This window comes from Hyalella azteca, unplaced genomic scaffold (genome assembly GCF_000764305.2).
Source record: "Hyalella azteca isolate HAZT.00-mixed unplaced genomic scaffold, Hazt_2.0.2 contig5232, whole genome shotgun sequence".
Taxonomy (NCBI): domain Eukaryota; kingdom Metazoa; phylum Arthropoda; class Malacostraca; order Amphipoda; family Hyalellidae; genus Hyalella; species Hyalella azteca.
This window is the reverse complement of record NW_025935427.1, coordinates 1,536-20,791: the sequence shown is the minus strand read 5'-3', so window position 1 is coordinate 20,791 and position 19,256 is coordinate 1,536. Positions and strand designations below refer to the sequence as shown.

The following is a 19,256-nucleotide window of genomic DNA, read 5'->3' as shown; positions in this document are numbered from 1 at the left end:
CATTTGCGCAGGACGGGGTAATAGGGACACCCCTAAAAATGCATTTACAGTAAAACCTTGATTAACAAAGGCTCCAGTTAATTAAGAAATCAATTAATAACAAAAATTTTGATTATATTAACCTTGCTCAGCAAAAAAAATTTCACTTGAAGAAAAATTAATGCATCAATGGTCATTACAAAATTGTGTATAGAATGTCATAGATAGTATTGTTCACCAGGCAACATAAAATGAAAAGTAATTAACCTAAAGTATGATTTATTTCTCTAAGAAATATGATGGTTGTCACTAGAATATTACTTTCTGTTTCATGTATATATATGGTTTTACAATCTTTTTTTGTTATAATGAATTCACTTGACCCAATTAAAATGGTGTGAAATTACAAGCTGTCCTGTAAGCTTGCAGATACAGAAAAGTGCTATACAGCTGCTGATATAAAGCTTGCAGTGGACAAGGTCATTGTAAATGCTCAATGGCATGTTCATAGATATGGTAATATCATGCCAATAATACAGTATATTGTTTGGATATGGTAATATCATATCAATAAAGAAAAAGCAATTAAAAATCATAGAAAATGTCATTTACTCTACATCTACTTCATCTAACAAGGGAAAAGGAGGATTTCAGATTACTGTTAGTAATAGACAAGTACACATTGCATGCTTCAAACTTTTTAAAATTAAGGTTTATTTCAAGTGTCCTGGATTACCCCGTTTCCAGGGGTAATTCAGGACACTTGTATTTTGCATCTGGCACCTTATGAATAGCATATGAATTTTTAATTTTTTTTAAGATGCCATATGATAGCCCTTGCAAAGTGCTATAAAATGAGCCCAAACTTGTTTATGAAATGTTTCATGGTAAAAAGTTAATAAAAATGCTCAAAACCGTCCCTTATTGCCCCGTTTGATGGTATGTTACTAATCTCACTGATAGTTTTCAAATCCTTAAATCTTCAGTCTTTCACTCCTGTGCTCAAGAATATCCAATCTTTTTGAAAAAATGTAATGCAAGCCACTTGGTACAAGTTGTCTCAATTTCAACTAATGTACGGTATGTATATAAATTCCAGCATTCATGGCCAAACTTTCAGGATATGGCTTTCAAATTGATTGACAGCATAGCAAGCTGCAACATAAGTTGAGGACAAGCATTTCACTTCTCCTGCCATGCTAAAATACCATCAATAAGAATAATTTCCTTGGATTCCCCTTCCTTTAAAATGCCATTCTGTGCTATGCTGGCTGCTGATGTTATATACCAATAATACATTAACATTGGTTACAATTTATGGTCTAAATATATGGTGGATAATAATCTATTGGAAAAGTGACAATTAACTTGCCTGATGCAAATTCAATTTAAAAATAGATTGTGAATTTGTAAATATATTTTTTTCTCTATTTGGAGCTCCATTCAACCTTTCTGAAATATATACATATAAAATACTGGATTTGTCTTTATTGAATAAATTAAAATTTATTTTATAAACTCTTGATTAAACTGATTCAATTTGTACAATGGTGTTCCAGGTAAAATTTATACATAACCATTACCAATTTGATTGCTAAAAGTTCCCTGTTTGGTCAACTTAATTAATATTCATTCCTTTCTTAAACATCCTCTTGCACTGGGTTATGGTATACTGGTAGATCTTCATTTTAACAATTGCTGAAGATCATCAATAGCTGTCATAGAATATTCTTTCTATTAACTTTCAATTTCAAGATTTTGATTATATATATATAACCTTAAACCTGGAACTAGTTTTGGAACTATTATTCCTATTCTTTAATGCATTAAATGTTTTTGACATGAAACTTATAAGGTAATTGTTTGTAAGCTTGTTTTGTGTAGTGCTTAGTTGCAGTCCTACGGAGATTAACAATATGGAATTGCTTGTTTCACCAGAATGAAATCAGATATGCAACTGCAATCACAGCCTGAAACTTTGTAATTTACATTTTAGGGCATCCAACATTCAGTAAAATAGTGAGCTAAATTACTGAATATGTTCACTAGTCATCAGATTGACCAAATTATTATATATTACGGTACTTGTTGAAATGTTAATTGTTATAGCATTTTAAATATTAAACGTCTGTTTTTAATAGTGTATGCTGATTTCTGGCTGAAATAAATGACTATTTCTTGAGTGAAGATTGTGAACCGTTCACTTAGAGGTACTGCAGCTGATCTTTACAAAAGTACTGTAGCTGCTGTTTGGTCTTGTTCTGCAACTATCTTCTTTCAAAAGCCAACATGTGCAATGGACAGAGAAGTGATGAGAATCACCCACAACCAAGGAACTCTCCCCACAAGTAAATAATTTTATAGTCTTTATTGATTGCTCGTTTGTTCCATTTAAATATATGACTGATTCAAATAGCTAACACGGTGATGGTTTTTATCTCGTTTTATTGTTAATTTTTTTTTTTTTCAGAAGAATGCTTTTTCAAGCAGACATGCCATGATATTGAGCATATGCTGTCCTTGAAAATTGTTGCACTTCACAACTCTATCTATGAACCAATGTAAAAATAATCTAATTTATGTCTCTTGAATTCTGTTACTTGTAAGAGTTGATATTCAATTTGTTAGGAAACCTCCTGTACCTGATGTTTTCTCACCTTGCAGAATGCAGCAGATGGTGGTGGCTATAATACGGATCCTGTTTGTTATTGTTAACAACCTCTATTGCATTCCCGTGCATCTCCTGTGGCTGCTTCTACTGCAGCCTCTACGACTTGTCTGTCCAAGTCTCTATTGGAAGCTTGAGGGCACTTTTTTCAGGTAGATATTCTGTAATGTAGTAAAATAAATTCTGAAATATATTGTTGTTGAGAGGATACTATTCAATTTTGGGTTTATAATAGTCCTGAATAAATTCCTAATTTAGGCATTTTCCATTTTGAAGGGTTTTGTTATTTGTCCATTTGACTTTCCTCCGACCTAACTACAAACCTTTACTTGATAAACAAATGTTATATTTGAAATACCAATGATGTTTTCCTTGAATTAGGTTCAACAATATTCAGCAGCTTGCATATGTTATAAACATTATGCCTTGAATGTGACTTATGAGCAGCCTTCTTGGGTTATCAGAAGATGATGAAACAATATAAATCCATTGTCCTACAGGTGGCTGCTGTCCATGGTTGCCATGTGGTCATATTCTGCAGGGTATGACATTGTGGAACTTGGAGATGATGTAAGTTGAAGTTCTGTAAGTTTTCATATTTCAGACTGTTGAAAATATATCAACTTAAGAAATGGATGCAAAATTTGCTCTGCTTTGTGTTACGTGCTTATATTCTTTTTCTTAAAGTTACTTCCCTTGTATATTTGTACTATTTACCATTAATATTCCTCTGCTTCAGCATGATTTCAAGTTTTCATGTTTGTATGCTTGCAAAATTATTGTTACTGGTCCCATGTTTTCTCTGCACTGTTTGTGGTCTTATTGATTCTAATTATTCTTTCCTCCTTATTTTCTTCATTATGTCACTGCAACTGATTACTCCGATAATAAAATAAGTCTTGTAGTATGCAGGAGTGCAAGACACTAATCCCTTATGTTATGCTTCAAGAAATTTCCTTCCTTGTATTTAGCCCTAAAATATTATTTGTCAGCTACATGTTCCACCTCATACCATATGCAACCTAGTCGCAATATAAGTTTCTCTATCAATTATTTATTGTTTGTCATGCACTCCCACTCAACATCAGTCCATACATTTACATTACAATACCAATTGTCAGGTGTGGAAGCTGAGCCAGGACCGCACGGTCGTCATGTACAACCATCAGTCAACATCAGACGTGCCGCCCATCATGGCTGCTTATTTATTGTTTGTCATGCACTCCCACTCAACATCCGTCCATACATGCACATAACAATTCCAATTATCAGGTGTGGAAGCTGAGCCAGGACCGCACGGTCGTCATGTACAACCATCAGTCAACTTCAGACGTGCCGCTCATCATGGCTGCTTTCAACTCACGGCCGAGCTTCTCGTGCGCCAACGTCATGTGGATCATGGACAGAGTCTTTAGGCTTACGAACTTTGGTGTTGTGTCGCTCATGCATGGAGACTTCTTCATCAGAGCTGTAAGTGTTTGAAACTGAGGACTTCTTTTTGTTTAGTGATCAAACATGTTCAAGTGTTAATAATAGAGCCTTCAATCAGGGACTCAAATTGTGAAATTCGTTCTCTATTACTTATTATACTTATTATAACTAATAAACTCAACAGAGTATTAAACATGTTTAATTACAGCAATTAGTTCAGTAAATTCTTTGCATTATAAATCTTGCACAGTTGTACTGGAAAACTCGTGCAAATTTACAGAATACGTGTAGGTATATGTAGACCATCGTCTCACTTGCAATTTTTTTTATATTATCCTAGTGTTCTCATTTTATATCAGTATTCAACATTGTAGAACGTTATTCCAAAGCCCAAAATAATTACTTAGTAGAATGATGCGAATTTAGCTCTAATATTTTGTTGAGCAGCACGTAACATATTTATCTAAGCGCTTCCCATTGCGCAGGGAAAGACACATCGCGACTCGTCCCTCTTGGCTCTACGTCATCATTTGTCTAGCTTCTACCAACCCATGAACCGCAAGTGGATCGTCTTGTTTCCTGAGGGTGGCTTCCTCATCAAGAGGAAACCTATCAGCCAGAAGTAAGGAGCAGTTATTAATGTAGAGGGAGTCTTCCTGCCGCACTTATGCAAGACATGTTTATTAGCCTGGGCCTATACTTTTAAAAAAAGTTAAGAGATCGTAAGTACATCACCCAATCATTGACGGCCTTTCAAGCAAAATCCACCAATCATAGACAAGAAAATAGAGCGTAAGTACTTACGTTCACTTAGCGAGTTTTGCTGGGCCTATACTTTCAAAAAAGTTAGGAGATCGTAAGTTCATCAGCAAATCATTGACGGTTCAAGCCAAATCCACCAATCATAGACAAGAATATAGAGCGTAAGTACTTACGTTCACTTAGCGAATTTTGAAAGTATGGCCCCTGGTATTTGTCCTTATTGCGTTGTCAACGGATGAGGATTTTTCTCAAACACTATTGGAAACTATTCTTTTGTGATCAAACACAAATGCGCGCTTGATGTGCAATTTAACAAAGAACTTAGCAAAAAAAATGGCAGGTGAATTCACAATATTTTTGACATAATTGTTTTAGAAACCTGCTCCATCGCCAATTCAATAACTTAGGTACGTACATATAATTAATTGCTGCGACCAAATCTACACACTGGAGATCTTATCTTCAAAAAATATCCTATATCAACTTCAAACATATGAGAACTGTTTGTTGTCTGTTAAACAATGTTTTCGTTTTAAAATTAGCAAGTTTTTGTCAGTTCATATATCTTATTGGGATTTATAGAAAACACGTACTTGTTACGATTTAATCTCTGCCGTGTAAACTTGGTGATAGCAATTTATTTTACTTGTAGCTTGTCTTCAATACTTTTTCATTGAAAGTATGTTGAATTTTCTTGGCATATTCATTGCTATTAAATTCTTTTCATGAGCTGGCTGAGATGAAATTGTTCATCGTAGTGTGATGCAGTACCTTATTTACTTGAGAACGCTGCGGTTTCAATAATTTCTACGGGATTATTGTTCTATAGTTTGGTAATAAGCCTTTTCTGTTGTTGATATGACTGCTGCTGTTCTTCAACCAATGTTAATGAGGAATGTGACCGGAATTAAACCTAGTCATGGCACTTCGTTTAGGAATTGAATTTGCATTGCACTTATGTGCATAGACTAAATGACAATATATTTAAAGCAGCTTTTTGTTTACACTTATCTGGATTACATGTAAATTTTCTGTACTGTATCATGCATCATGCCGTGCTGATATTATACCTTTAATTGTTGCTGTTCCTTATAGGTTTACTGAAAATTAGCAAGTTTTATTAGCACTAACATATTTCTAATTTCATCTTTAAGGTACGGACAAAAATTGAGACTACCGCACCTGCAGAACGTGTCCCTGCCTCGCTCCGGAGCCCTGAAAGCCATTCTCGACCACTCTCATCATCATGGCGACCAGGGTAAAATAATGCTCACAAATTACCTAACTAGACTTTATTCCAAGCTGTGGTAAAGGCATGTTGATTTTATTTTTTTTTTCGTGTTACCTATAAGTTTCAGGCTCTTTATTACAATTCTGGTTTGTAGGTAATGTCCTCTGAGTGAATGGTGTAGTCCCTTGCATCCTATAAATAAAATCGAGAGCCTTTCAGTAATTTTTTTTTCATTCTTTATAGAATGCTTTTCACGTAGACAATTTCTCAGTTTATTGCCCCTAGGATCATTAAACAGGTCATCCCGTAAATGACAGTCTTTGTTAAAAAGTTTCTTTCGATCTGCTGCTATTGTACGGTCAGCTATTAATTATTGAAATAAATTTTGTTTACTATTCATCTCTGTCACTCTAGCGTGAGACAGAACGGATGGCATCAATGATGATATTCCCGCCATAACGCCACACCTCAAGTGAAATATTTGCAGGAATTAAGTGGATTGTGGACGTGACCGTGGGCTACCCTGGGGGTGACCCGCTCAACCTGCAGGCGCTTATCGCCGCTCACCGTCCGCCGTGCGCCGTGGTTATGCACTACCGCTGCTACGACGCCCGGCACGTGAGTTCGCTGCTACAGTCGTCCTGCGTCGGTAACATTAATGCATGCTATTCTTACCAGCCATCCACATAAGCTTTTCAGGGTTAATATCCATGAGGCGCAGTGTCAACCTCACGCTTGATTCTTGAAAAAAAAATGGATCTATAAAATTCTTACCTACGAGTATTTGAAAGTTTACTTCGAATGCACGTGAGAAATTCCCTCAATATAAAATAATTCAACTCAATCTGTTTTTTAAATATCATTTTCTCGTTTTTCCTGTTTTCCTACAAGAATTTTTTCAACCTGGGCGCTAGCCCGATCCAAATTTTCATCTACGCTGCTTGTTCGACTGATGACAATACCAGTGTTGACACTGATTTTTACAGGTGCCCCGAGACGAGACTGCGCTCACCGCTTGGCTGTACGATCGTTACATCGAGAAGGAGCAAATGCTGAGCGAATTTTATGCGACTGGCGTTTTTCCTGACTCCCCTTCTGACAAGTTCCCTGTGCCGCCACCTCTGCCGCTGTCCGTGTCTCTCCAAGCCTCGCCTGTGGGGCTTGCTCCGAGTGCTGCATTGTCTGCAAACAGTACCTCAGTTGCCGAGTCACAAAATAAAATTAAAGTTAATTCATTAGACGACACAAGCAGTAATTCAGGAGCAGTTGATAACGGCTCCAGTGTTGAAACTCTCACTGCAGACGAGGTTATCACGTCTGCTAATACTGACAATATCTATAACCTGCTGGACAGTGTCACATCAAAAGAAAAGATTATCGGTGAGTCGTCCAGTTCTCAAATTAAGGATATGAGTGAGGGAACGGTCTCGCCAAGTGCTCCTGGCGTGGGTAATGTTAGTGAATCAAGTGATAACTTAAAGAATTCTTCTAGTGTTAAGGACCGGACTCATGACTCAATGTGTAGTAGTGACGCGGCTCCCACATCCAATGTAATTACCTCTGTTCACGCCCGGCTTGCCGCGCCCATTTGCAGTTCCAATCTGCCTAATGGAGGAGAAGAAACTGACTTGCTTGTAAATGTAAAGAATATTAATAGCTTTCAACACTCGTGTGTTGAGTCTGAGCATTCAAAGCTATCCAGTCCGCCCTCGGATACGTCAGAATCCCCGAAGCTCGTTCACCGAAATAGCAAATCTCTGAACCCTTCATGCAATTCCTCGTATCCGGACAGGCCGCAAAGTTTGATATCTCCTTCCTATAAATTGCATTCTTCACCAGAAAGCGAACATCGCCCTGATCTTGGCAAACTTCCAGGCAATGTTCTTGTTCACGACCCTCTGGAGTTTGCGCTACGCCATCTCTTCTACATTGTGTCCACATACGTAGCTACTCAGGCTATCTCGTCTGCGTATTCCTACATTGTTTTGTTATGTTGCTGACTACTTCGTGACCTTTTTCAACCGCCTGGATTTTCTATTGCTTTCCATTTCCCCTTCAGACTTTTCTCTGGCCTTTAAGTTGCTATTCACAACAGCGTAGTTAATAGCCATTATTTTATGCTAGTCGAAAATCAATATTTTATAGAAGCGAAATGCGCATTTTTTCCTATTCTTATCTAGCATTTGAACAATTATTTCTTCCGAGTCCATTACTTGGAAGCTCCAAGACTAGGCGACGAAGTGCGCGGCTTGGACAGGCAGTCACGCGACGCATTAACGTTCTCCCTCGTGTAGTTTTGTCTGCCTTTGTTTTAAAGAATATAGTATTTTCATTGCATATTGTATTTTGATCGCTAAATTTATTATTTAAACCTGATTTATATACCTTTCTTGCTTGTGACTTTGCCTTGTTTCATGGCCAAACTTTGTGGAGCATGATAAGCGTCTGCCTTCTTTATTTAGAAGTTCTTGTCTTTTGAAGGAATAACAACATAGTAATGTAAAATAATATTTTTCTCTAATTAAAAAGACTTGCACTTCATGGTCCTGGTTTAACTGACTGACAGCGCTGTATGACAGCAAAGTTATTTAACTTACAACAATAACTGTAAACCTTTAAATATTTGTAAATGCAACAATTCCTACAATTTTTACGCATTTTTTAGATTCTTATGCGTCTGTCCGCTCATTATGATCTATCATGTAATTGAGATCTTCATCGCGAGTTAGAAGCAATTGGCTTTAATACCTATGTTGTTCCCAACTAACGTTTGCTTGGAAGAGAGGAATGCTGGTGTTTAGAGAAGGTTCTCGTCGTAAGATCTGTCAGATATGAATTGTACTTAATGAAGTAACGTTTTAACTGGTAGCAACAAACATTTTTATCTCCTCGTTGTGAGGCAAATAATCGAGTTACTCGAAACTTTGAAAATAGTTTATCATGGGTTCAACGAAAATCATATTGAAATGGTCTAATTTAATTACCAAGTTGATTGATCCATTTAGATTTTATTTGTGCTTGACTAAAACGGTCAACTCTTGATTCTTCCGTTTGATTCACACGGAAGAAGTAAACGTGAATTTTTAGCTAATCTTGTGCGCGTATTTCAGTAGGTTTGCTTATGTTCTTGCCTACTGTTAGTTTATACGTTTCTGTTGTTGAAACAATCTAATTTCCAATCGTTATACTATCCTGCGTCTTTTATGAACATCCACTGTGCACCAAATAAAGTTCTTAGATTTGTATATGAAACAACATCGCAGTATTTGAAGTTTATCGAAAGATTCATTTCCAGAATAACCGTTTCACGGTCGAAAACTTGTCTTTTACATCAAATTTAAATAAAATTACTGATTTTGTAAATGCAGAGCAATCGAAACTCTATAACGTCATGACCGTCCATCTGCTTTTAGCGAAGAGTGTACCGATGACTCGCCGATATCTTCAGCATTGGTCTCTCGTATCGGTCTGTTCATTTCTGAAACTAAATCTATGGTTCAACTCCATGGTTCTTAATCTTACTCCATGGTTCTTAACTTAATCTATGGTTCAACTCCATGGTTCTGTTAAGAAAGTTAGTTTCTACCTCTACATATCTGATCGTTTTAAGGTCAAATCGTGCAAGTTCATTTGTTGTGCTGAATCTTCTTGCGCGCTGGTTAATTGGACCAAAGAAAACTATGTGATATGTTGCTAACATTTCCATGCTCTTTTATTTATCGCCTAAAATAATAATTCTTTAGAGATCGCACCTAAGTTATAAGGGAGATAGTTCCTTTTTCATCTTCACTTGTTCGTAATTTGAAGAACGCATTTATCAACAAGGGGCTGTAGTGCGAAGAGAGCTGGTGAATTACAGCTCTTCATCTTCTTTTGTTAGCATTTATAGTCCACTTATATGTTACAGCACCCGAGTATGTCAATATCAAGTGTTGTTTTGGATCTTCTCTATTTATGAGAACGAACTGCTTAACTTTATCTTCACGACTTGTATGCTTCAGGACTCCCAAAAACCGATTACTTGCGTACGTTCACTCGCCAGGTGTGCTGTCAAACAGTCAACACTGCATATATCTTAACACCCTAGCTTTTAACTACCTGTACCCTGCATTAGCTTCTTATGCTGCGAAAACATATCTCTGCCTCTGAGGATACAAATGACCCCTGATTATTCGTAAATGATTATTAAATTCTTTTTGCGTTTTTCCCATCACCCTGTTTTATCGTATAAGCGCAGACACATTATGTTGTTCATCTATAGCGTGTTATGGTAATATCCTGAATTGTCATTATATCACAGCCGTGAAAACATCGCACGGTAAACGAGCGAGGAAAGTGGTCTCAGTTCAAACATTTAGCGAAATGTTCTATGTATCAGGCTTGGGATTTCCGACCGGTCTGTTAGTGATTATGCCTCATAAGATTCGTTTTAGTAAAGGGCTTGTTGATGTGAATTTAAAATATATTTTCAAGCTTTACTGAGCTTCTGCTGTATGGAACAATAAAACTCACAAGCGACCTCATCATTTTGTTATTGAAGGATACTGAGAATAAAATATGTGTTGGGTGTATTGCCACTGTAGCCATTAGATTTCGATGAATAATAGTTGTGCTAATGCAGCACTGGCTCTCTTCGTGGACGAGCTTATTTGAGATTTGTTGATATTTTGATTGTATAGCTGCCAGGTATGGCATTTGTTGTAGCCGCGTGTACTGTGGATAGCAAGGGATGGAAGTATGAATGGTTTATTGTTAATGTAGATAGAGTTTTACAATTAGATGTTAGGGAGTAACGAGTTTTCTTGTTACTACCTGCACTATGTTCATATTAGATATTGTGAATGCCTCTCCAGATGATGGCGTTCTACATCTGTAGGTCTCAGCGCTAGAGCCTTGCAAGTAGACCTTAGATATTCTCCTTAACGCGTCATGTTAGTTGCGTTGGACTTTACTTGAGATCAATTATACACTTAATTTCATACAGTCATCACGTGATGTGTGATTCATGATGTGATCTTTATTTTAAATGCTTAACTTGAACTTAATTAACTAAGATGAATTTGCTCGAGTTAACTGACGATGATGGTGATAATATGATGAATGAATGCATAGCGAGAAGCTATGTTCTCTAATATATTCAAGTCGGTGCACGAGGCATATCGCACCGTGCCATTGTGCACAATGTGCATACAATGGCCTGCAATAATTGTTCAGTGATGTGACACCAATGTAACCGTGTCGAAACGTTTGTATTCTCCGCTGTACGTAAACCATAAGTTTTTCAATACTTGGAAACGAATTCCTTTAAACTTGCATATTTTATCAGCATTTAAATAGGCTTTTGCCTGCATTTAAATAATTCCTGACCTATGTTCTTTACGTAAAGAGAAGAATTGTTTCTTTTTAAATATGCAGAATATTCTCTGGGATATGTTTCGTTTGAGTCAGAAGGCAGGGATCCTCGAACTTCTCATCGTATGTTCTGCTCCACGTGTCACTGGCAGGGGATTGGGTTCTCTAATCAGAGGTCCTCGCATAAAAAAAACGGCAATAAAGGTAATACTTTATTTTTACCAATTTCCATCAAATGAAATGTATTACCAGTCCGTTATTTTAGCCAAATTTACAGTTCTTTGCTTTCAAAACAATGCTTTGCGCTCTCCAGATATCAAATATATGGGCGTTCTATGTTCAGGTCTATGTGTTAATACACAATTTTTAATGTTTTCTTCTGCGACAAAGTACGATATTTTCGTTTCCTAAAATTAATCATTAAAATAATGTTGTACTTAGATTAATTTCCCATCAATGCTCGTCAGAAGCGCACAGTAAGGTGTTCCTACAAAGAGAATCATGATATTCTGTGTAGTACGTATTGCAATTGTGTCTAATTTTTTTCCTGCTTAGTCTGTGTGAATTTTCTGGGTAAATTTGCAAACGTACTTCATGATGTACAGTTGAACATAAATAGAACAGGCCTCTCAGAAAGCGAGTTGAATGGTAAAGTATACTACTTAATGTCAATAATGTGAATTAAATCACCTCAAAGAAAGAAGCATAATTAAATAACAACTTATTCAATGATAGCTTCCTTTTCATGGAATTATTGAAGCAATGCTTTGTGTCGGCGCACCAGCGATGTCAGTTTGCGGTGCAAGTATACCATGCGACGAAACCACAGGTCTTAATGCCAAGTGTTGCAGGTGCTTGCATTAAACAGCAGTGATGTTCAACGCTGATAAACGGCCTTCGCAACGGAACTATTATCCAAGGCCAAAATATATTGCGTCTCTTCTATAACATGAGGCACTATTTTCTACCGCTACGTACAGAGCCTGTTGCTGAAATAATTTTTTTTTGTAAACAATTTTTTCTGCTTGATTTTTAGCAAGTATTTAATAAGTGATGAATCAAATTTGATGTCACGTAAACTTCGAATGTACTGACATTGTGACGTCATTTCTTATCCTCACAAGATAAAGCCATTGACGTCTCGGGGGGGGGGGAATTCTGACTCGTGTTTACTCGTCAGAAGTCCTATGGGATTTCGCGCTCCTATGGAGTTATTATGTAGGTAAGATTACTTATATTTCCCTTCTCTGTCTCTCTCGTGCGAGCGTCCGACGTACCGTGTAAGTTCGAGAGTGTTAGTTTTGTTGCTTTTCACCTGTCCCTCCTTGCCACTTCGTCTCTTTGAGATGCAAACACTGCTTCTTTTGAGCCAGCTTCAGCGGGCTGGACAATTGAGACCTCCCGCCCCTTGTGGATGATGATTAATTTGAGATTTTTAATAACCGAGACCTTCCACCTAGCTGGCGATGTTATCTCGTGACCTCCGGTGCGAAATAGCTTGGTAGCTGAAGAGCTAGCAAGAGTGGACCTAACCTAACTTCCTCATGGGCTGCGGGGAGATAGAGAGCCGGCCCTCGGCTGCAGCAAAGTCGGGTCAGTATAAGCAGATCAGCCAGAAGAGGCTGGACCGGATGCAGAACTGCCTGCTTATGATCGAGCATGCGTAAGCATTGGCTGTAGACTTGCGTCGCTATTATTTTCTAGCAGTGCGTCACACGTCTCGCTTACGGTGTTCCAGCGTGAGACTGACTAGTTATTGCGTTGCGAGGCAAGGCTTTGGCTACAGGGCTACTTTAAGAATTAAATTTGTGGCTCACGTATGCGCCGACCGTTAATTTCCAATAAATTCTTTCTCGATTAGGTCTGTTCACAAATCGTGCAAAATTTCTAAAATTTTCTCTTGTATTGTGCTGATTACCATTGTGAGTGCAAAATCCAGTAAAGTGATCATTTTAATGGGTAGCGCAGCTTGTTATAAATTAAAATGTGCTATGCAGCCGATTTAGTTGACAAGACGTCATAACCTACAAGTTGTCCAGCAGGCAACATTAATCTCGCGATACTGATTGCATTTGTGAAAGGACGTACTATCAGTTGATTGTAGGTAATATAAACATGCATTCAACGTGAGAATGCTTTTGCGGCGCTTAAGTAGATGAGCGTGACGATGATAACCTGGTTCATTTGAAGTTTTCACAGTTCCAAGGTAAACCTTGATGCCACGCGAGCGTTTTATTATTCTTAGAGCGGATGGTTTCGCCATCATCTTACCTTTTTACATACTGCCATGTATACTACTTTCATGTAATTTTGGGATGAAAAGTTTAAAGCTAATCAGAATATGAAAAAAAAGCTAAAACGATAAGGTAAGAAATAAATGAGTCATGGAGCATGGCTTGTATTGCCCGCACGCACGCTTACCAAGTCGTTTGATAGCAACTTAATTACTCTACTAGTTACTACTAAAAAATGTCTCATTGTCTCAATATTTCGCGTCACCAATCACGCACGCGAGCAGAAAACATTCAGACTTCATTGGAAAAACTCTGATCATTTTAATTGTAATTGAACACTAACTTGTGATTAAATTGTCCATTGTGCGATTTTCATGCTTATCCTGGACTGTGTTTAGAACGTGATTTGTGATACAGTCAATTGCTGACGGATAGGTCATATAGTTTTTTTCTTTTAAATTGTGTAATTGTTGCAATAGGTACTGATAGAAAATATATGAGAAGACCTAATACTTACGAAAGTTGCTAAACTTCTGGTGATCTATAAATCTTGATAACATGAGAGAATGTATAGGTTTGGTCACCCAATTAGTGAAGAAATAAAAATCTAATACCTTCAACGAACAAATTTGTATACATTAAAATCGAGTCCTGAGCAAATGTGACCTCTGCAATCCTTCAAAGGTAAATTTAGGCGATGATTAAAAATTGAGAGGCGACGAGTTGGCGGTGAGATGACCTCAACTAGATGAGGGTTGGGGCGGCAACGCTACGGAGCAAAGCGTAGCCAAGAGGGCAGATAGCTGCAGCAGGGACCCCACGCCCTGAACCAGGCGCAGGTGGCAGTACCCGATCTCCTGCACATCACAAACACAATCGTCACAGCCAAACAAACAAAATGATAACGTGTATAAATATTCATTACTAAATGATTTAAGTGGTATCACAAATAGGTATACTTTACTAATTATCATTATGCATAGGAAATTCACAAGATGTTTGAAGCATTACTACGTGATCAATTGCGTACCCAAGGTAATGTATGGTATCCCACTAGAGCCATATATTAGAGCGGAATGACATACGACACGGTATAGTATTTTTTTTTCTAACAGCACTGTAACGCCCATTTAATCGAAAATTAGAAGGTTTAGCAATCTTTGCAAGTAATATATTTAGCATGCTTTTTCTTAAGGGTTGGCACTCACGGACCAAAAAATTGAGGCAAAACGATACATTTAGTGGCTTTATCTACGGTAACATTCTTGGTCAAAAATTTTCTTGTTGAAGACCAGAGAGTGACTTTTATGAACAAGTATCTGTTTTCTATTTTTGCAGATATGCTTTTGATTTGAAAATGAACAGATAAGGTTTCTGATGGGTATTTTATTTGGGAATTTCAAATGAGCGTTATCAAATAAAATGGTTTTCAACCCACCGTCCATCCACCACCAGAAAAAATATAAATTCAGAATTGGAAATAGCAAATATACAAACATTGGGTATTATAGATACAAATCAAAATTTAAAATTTAGAATCGCTCTCAAAGTCATTTTGTTGTTCTGAAAAGTCAATGCTTTGTAAATTGAAAGCTTTGTCTCTGGTCTTCAACAAAATTTGCATTAAAGAACAGCCTCTGACTCGCTATACCGTAATGACATTCTTTTTTATTCTTTTTAAGTGCAGCATAGTCAAAATTTAGATATTGGTGATATCAAGATTATTGTGATATCAAGAATATTCTGATATCCAGACACAAAATATATTTTGTATACGCACATGACTATCCTTGTATTTTCAATGACAGGCTTCCAAGCAACTAAACTGACATGCTATAGCATTTAAATGAATCGGAAAACAGCGGCTCTAGAAACAATCTTTGTTGGGCATAATACCTACCTTGATGAACTCGAGTTTGAGGTACTCCGGCATGCTGGTATTCTTGCACACACGAAATATGTTGCCAATGATGTCTTCGCAAGCGTATCCTAACCGCCACAGGTGTGAGAGTATCTGCATCATAGCAAACCGGTGAAAAATTAGGAAGAAAGTACATCTGCACCAACATGTACTTGACATTGATCATTTCAACAAAAAATATTTCAGCCACTTGTAGAGAAAATGGATTACTGTCAGTCCCACATAACTGAATACATGATAAAAAATTGCATCATTGCACCAACAACTCACCTCATAAGCCTTTTCATACTCAGAGTTGACACAATGCAAGATCATTTCCTTCACTATAACAGGATGAGGCTCGTCGCACACCTGCAACCAAATGCAACATGAACTCAACCAATTACTTCCTACTTTGCATAAGCCAAGCTCACAGCACATATGCACACAAATACACAATGAACACACTTTTATTTGAGTGTTCATTTTGTACCACATTAATTATGCAGAACCTGCACTGGGTTTCTGTTATTACATTTATTTTTGGTTAACATAAAAGTTCTGTGTTGTGGCAATGACCAATGCATGGAAGAAAATATTTTTTCAGTCAATTTGATTTGCCAGCATTAACACTGATGATGAACAGTCCAATTGCTAGGTATCTAATTGTTTTACCTTGAAGACGTTCTCGGAAGAGACATGGTTGAAGCCCTGAGCGGTGCTCTGCAGGTTGTTGAGTGCCTGCCGCATGTCCCCCTGAGCGGTGAACACAACGGCCTCCAGGCCCTCGTCTGTGTAGCTCAGGCCTTCCAGTTCACAAACGTGAAGCAGCTTAGCCAATATCTGAAAATTTTTTCATTAAAATGCTTTTTTTCCATGAGTCAAGTTAAAGCTTGAACAAACAAGCTCACTAAATCACAGAGGATTTTCCTAAATAGGTAGTTTTACTCGTACCAATTAATTACTAATAATATTTTTTTATAATTCCATACGGTTGAATCAATTAATTTATATGAATTAAAGATATCAAAATAGTACATAATTAATTATGAAATTCATCCATTCCATAAACAATAAAGTCACTATTATGTATACAAGACTAGAATTAAGCTGAGCATTACTCAATTTTGAGTATTGTAACATAGTAAATGGTGACTGTATGGGCTTAATATACAAGACTAGAGGCTATGCATGCACCTGAGCATCACTTAGTTTCGAGTATCGTAACATGGCACATCTAGACTGTATGGGCTCAATAATTTTCTCAGAGGTGTTGCAGGCAAGAGCAAAGCGTGTTGTGTTGGAGTAGAGCTCCATAGTGCGACGTAGTGCTTGCTGTGCGCCGTCAGTCATGCTGGAATAAGCTCATTTTTAGTCTTGATACAAGTGTCAACATTTCAATATGTACATGAACAAAATTACTTGCCCATTGAAGTTACTCTAAGATACTAGAAAAGAACTATTAGATTATTCATATTAGTCGATTTGACCTTAGATTAGTTACAAGAAAACTGATGGCAAATTTTTAAGACTGAAAATGGAAGTTTTTGATTTAAAAAATTTCCCCTCAATAAAAGTGCTGAAGAAACAGCATAATTAGATATGTACAGCAATGAAAATCAATTGATTTAACAATGTAAAGTTAACCCAACCTGTCAGCCTCGTCAAGAATGATTATCTTGTGCCGTCCCTTTGGAAGGGTAACTTTCTGCTGTGCAAACATTTTTACTTTGTTTCTGATGACATCAATACCACGCTCATTAGAAGCATTCAGCTCCAGCACGGCTTCCCTGTAGCTGGCTCCCAGCAGCGCACGTGCAAGGCACAAAATTGTGGTTGTTTTTCCCACACCAGGAGGCCCCTGGAAAAAATTGTTGATACTTTTACAGGTCAAGTCAAACATTGATATGTTTCACAATATAAGGCAAGGAAGTCATAATACACATCAGACATTAAACAAACATGATAAATGATATTTTTCTTGCTCACATATCTTTTAGCAATAATCTTTGAATTGGCATTTTCTCAACTTTGCATGTTTATAGACCATGACTTGTGATGCAAATTTTGTCATTCTAAAAATTTTTCTTTGTCAAAAGTTTCTCACTGCTTTGCATTGTTTAGTACCTATTCTTTCTTTTCTGGGCATCATTTTTCAGAATAGATACTTATTTTAAACTTAAATAAAAAGACAATACCTACATATAAGCAGAAAAAGTATTCAAATATCAATGCTTTTTCTAGGTGTGCAGTCTGCTTACATATATTATTGGTCCACTTTTATTTCAGGCTCACAAAGCATTTAAACACAGTGAAAAGGCAAGTAAATTCACCATTATCCATTTCTTAAATTCACTCTACAACAGTCATGAAACACAGCTCAGCTTGAAGGCACACAGCAGAATGAGAGGGGTTGGCCAGCTGCAGTTTAGAATGATAACCGTCATGGTGTTTCACAATCCAGATTACAGAGCTGATATGAATGGTGCAAGTGATCCACCTCAATTGATCATTTATACTGGAAAATAAGTGGAAATATTATGAAACATTTCTACAAAGGCCCTCAACAGGCTCAACCCTTTTCCAGAGATAATTGCAGTTTGGAAGAATGCACTGTTAAAAATTATTTACATAAATTAGAACAAAACTCACAGCAATGATGATGTTTGGAACATTTCCATGCTGTGCAAATACTTCCAGTCTGCTGATTGTTTCTTCATTACCCATTATATCAGTGAAAACTTTAGGTCTGTACTTCTCAATCCTGGAAAGAAATATGGCAGACATTGATTCAATCCATCAATAAAATTATTTAATTCCAAAAAGCATGCAGGTAAAAATTATTTTACTATTTAAGAACATTCATAACTATTAACTAGTAAAGAGGCTGTTTAGCTATGGCACTTTAGGTACTTGCCATATATGGCACAGCACCAAGCTTGCAAACACTGCATTGACTGCAAGTCTTCATTACCATTTACCAGTGCTACCTGCTTAAATATGTTCAACCTGTTTGCTATAGATATACAGTCATTAACAGTGACAAATATATCTCAAAGACACAAGTAAGTCGAGGTTTCAAAATTAGGCCTACCAAGGTACGTGAGTAGATTTCGAGTTTGAAGATTTTTCTGCTTTGTTTTGAAGTTCATCAATATCCATTGCAACGACTGAATCCATCCTTGAATTTCACCAGTAGAAATTTTCGGGCTTGTAGACGGGTAGAAGATAAAGGCGAGGAAGTTGATAGGAGTCGTTAACTTGTATCACCTTTATTCGCCAATAATTAAACTTACAGATCCTGCGGATGAGATTATAAGAGCTAATTATACCTAAGTTATTCTGAGTATAAGCAAAGCAACTGGTCCAATAAAATTGAAAAAGGCGGCAAGCGCAAAAAATGCGGAATGGAAGAACTTAAACTCTTCCGACTTTTTGTATTGTTATTCATTCCACCGCAATTTCTAATTGGAGAAGTGTTTATTAAAAAAACCTAGCCGATAAACGAAAACCTTGCAGGTTAAGTCCAGACGTCCAGTTAGGAACAGGTTCCAATAAAAACACAAAAAAAAAACGGAGAAAGCGCATAAAAACACTAAGAAAACCTTTCCGGCCGTAAATTTGACCGAGACCTCCGTATTACCGTATAAATCGAGAACGCGAGCGAAATCGCGAAAATTCACACAGGCTAGACATCAT

The 19,256-nt window shown here is 37.0% G+C and overlaps 2 protein-coding genes across 2 annotated transcripts; one reads left to right on the top strand and one right to left on the bottom strand.

The window, feature by feature from the left end:
- The first annotated feature begins 1,913 nt into the window (after nucleotides 1-1,913).
- Nucleotides 1,914-12,519, top strand: LOC108674389. The gene is made up of 9 exons (XM_047880340.1): nucleotides 1,914-2,327; nucleotides 2,644-2,799; nucleotides 3,148-3,217; nucleotides 3,769-3,821; nucleotides 3,973-4,117; nucleotides 4,564-4,700; nucleotides 5,995-6,098; nucleotides 6,559-6,689; nucleotides 7,058-12,519. The coding sequence occupies exons 1-9, from the start codon at nucleotides 2,269-2,271 to the stop codon at nucleotides 8,069-8,071; spliced, it is 1,869 nt and encodes a 622-aa protein (XP_047736296.1). The 5' UTR covers nucleotides 1,914-2,268; the 3' UTR covers nucleotides 8,072-12,519.
- Nucleotides 12,520-13,362: 843 nt separating this feature from the next.
- Nucleotides 13,363-19,039, bottom strand: LOC108674388 (replication factor C subunit 2). The gene is made up of 8 exons (XM_018162326.2): nucleotides 18,652-19,039; nucleotides 18,210-18,321; nucleotides 17,210-17,418; nucleotides 16,755-16,911; nucleotides 16,233-16,400; nucleotides 15,849-15,929; nucleotides 15,558-15,671; nucleotides 13,363-14,514 (listed from the first exon to the last, which is right to left on the bottom strand). The coding sequence occupies exons 1-8, from the start codon at nucleotides 18,735-18,737 to the stop codon at nucleotides 14,398-14,400; spliced, it is 1,044 nt and encodes a 347-aa protein (XP_018017815.1). The 5' UTR covers nucleotides 18,738-19,039; the 3' UTR covers nucleotides 13,363-14,397.
- Nucleotides 19,040-19,256: the final 217 nt, after the last annotated feature.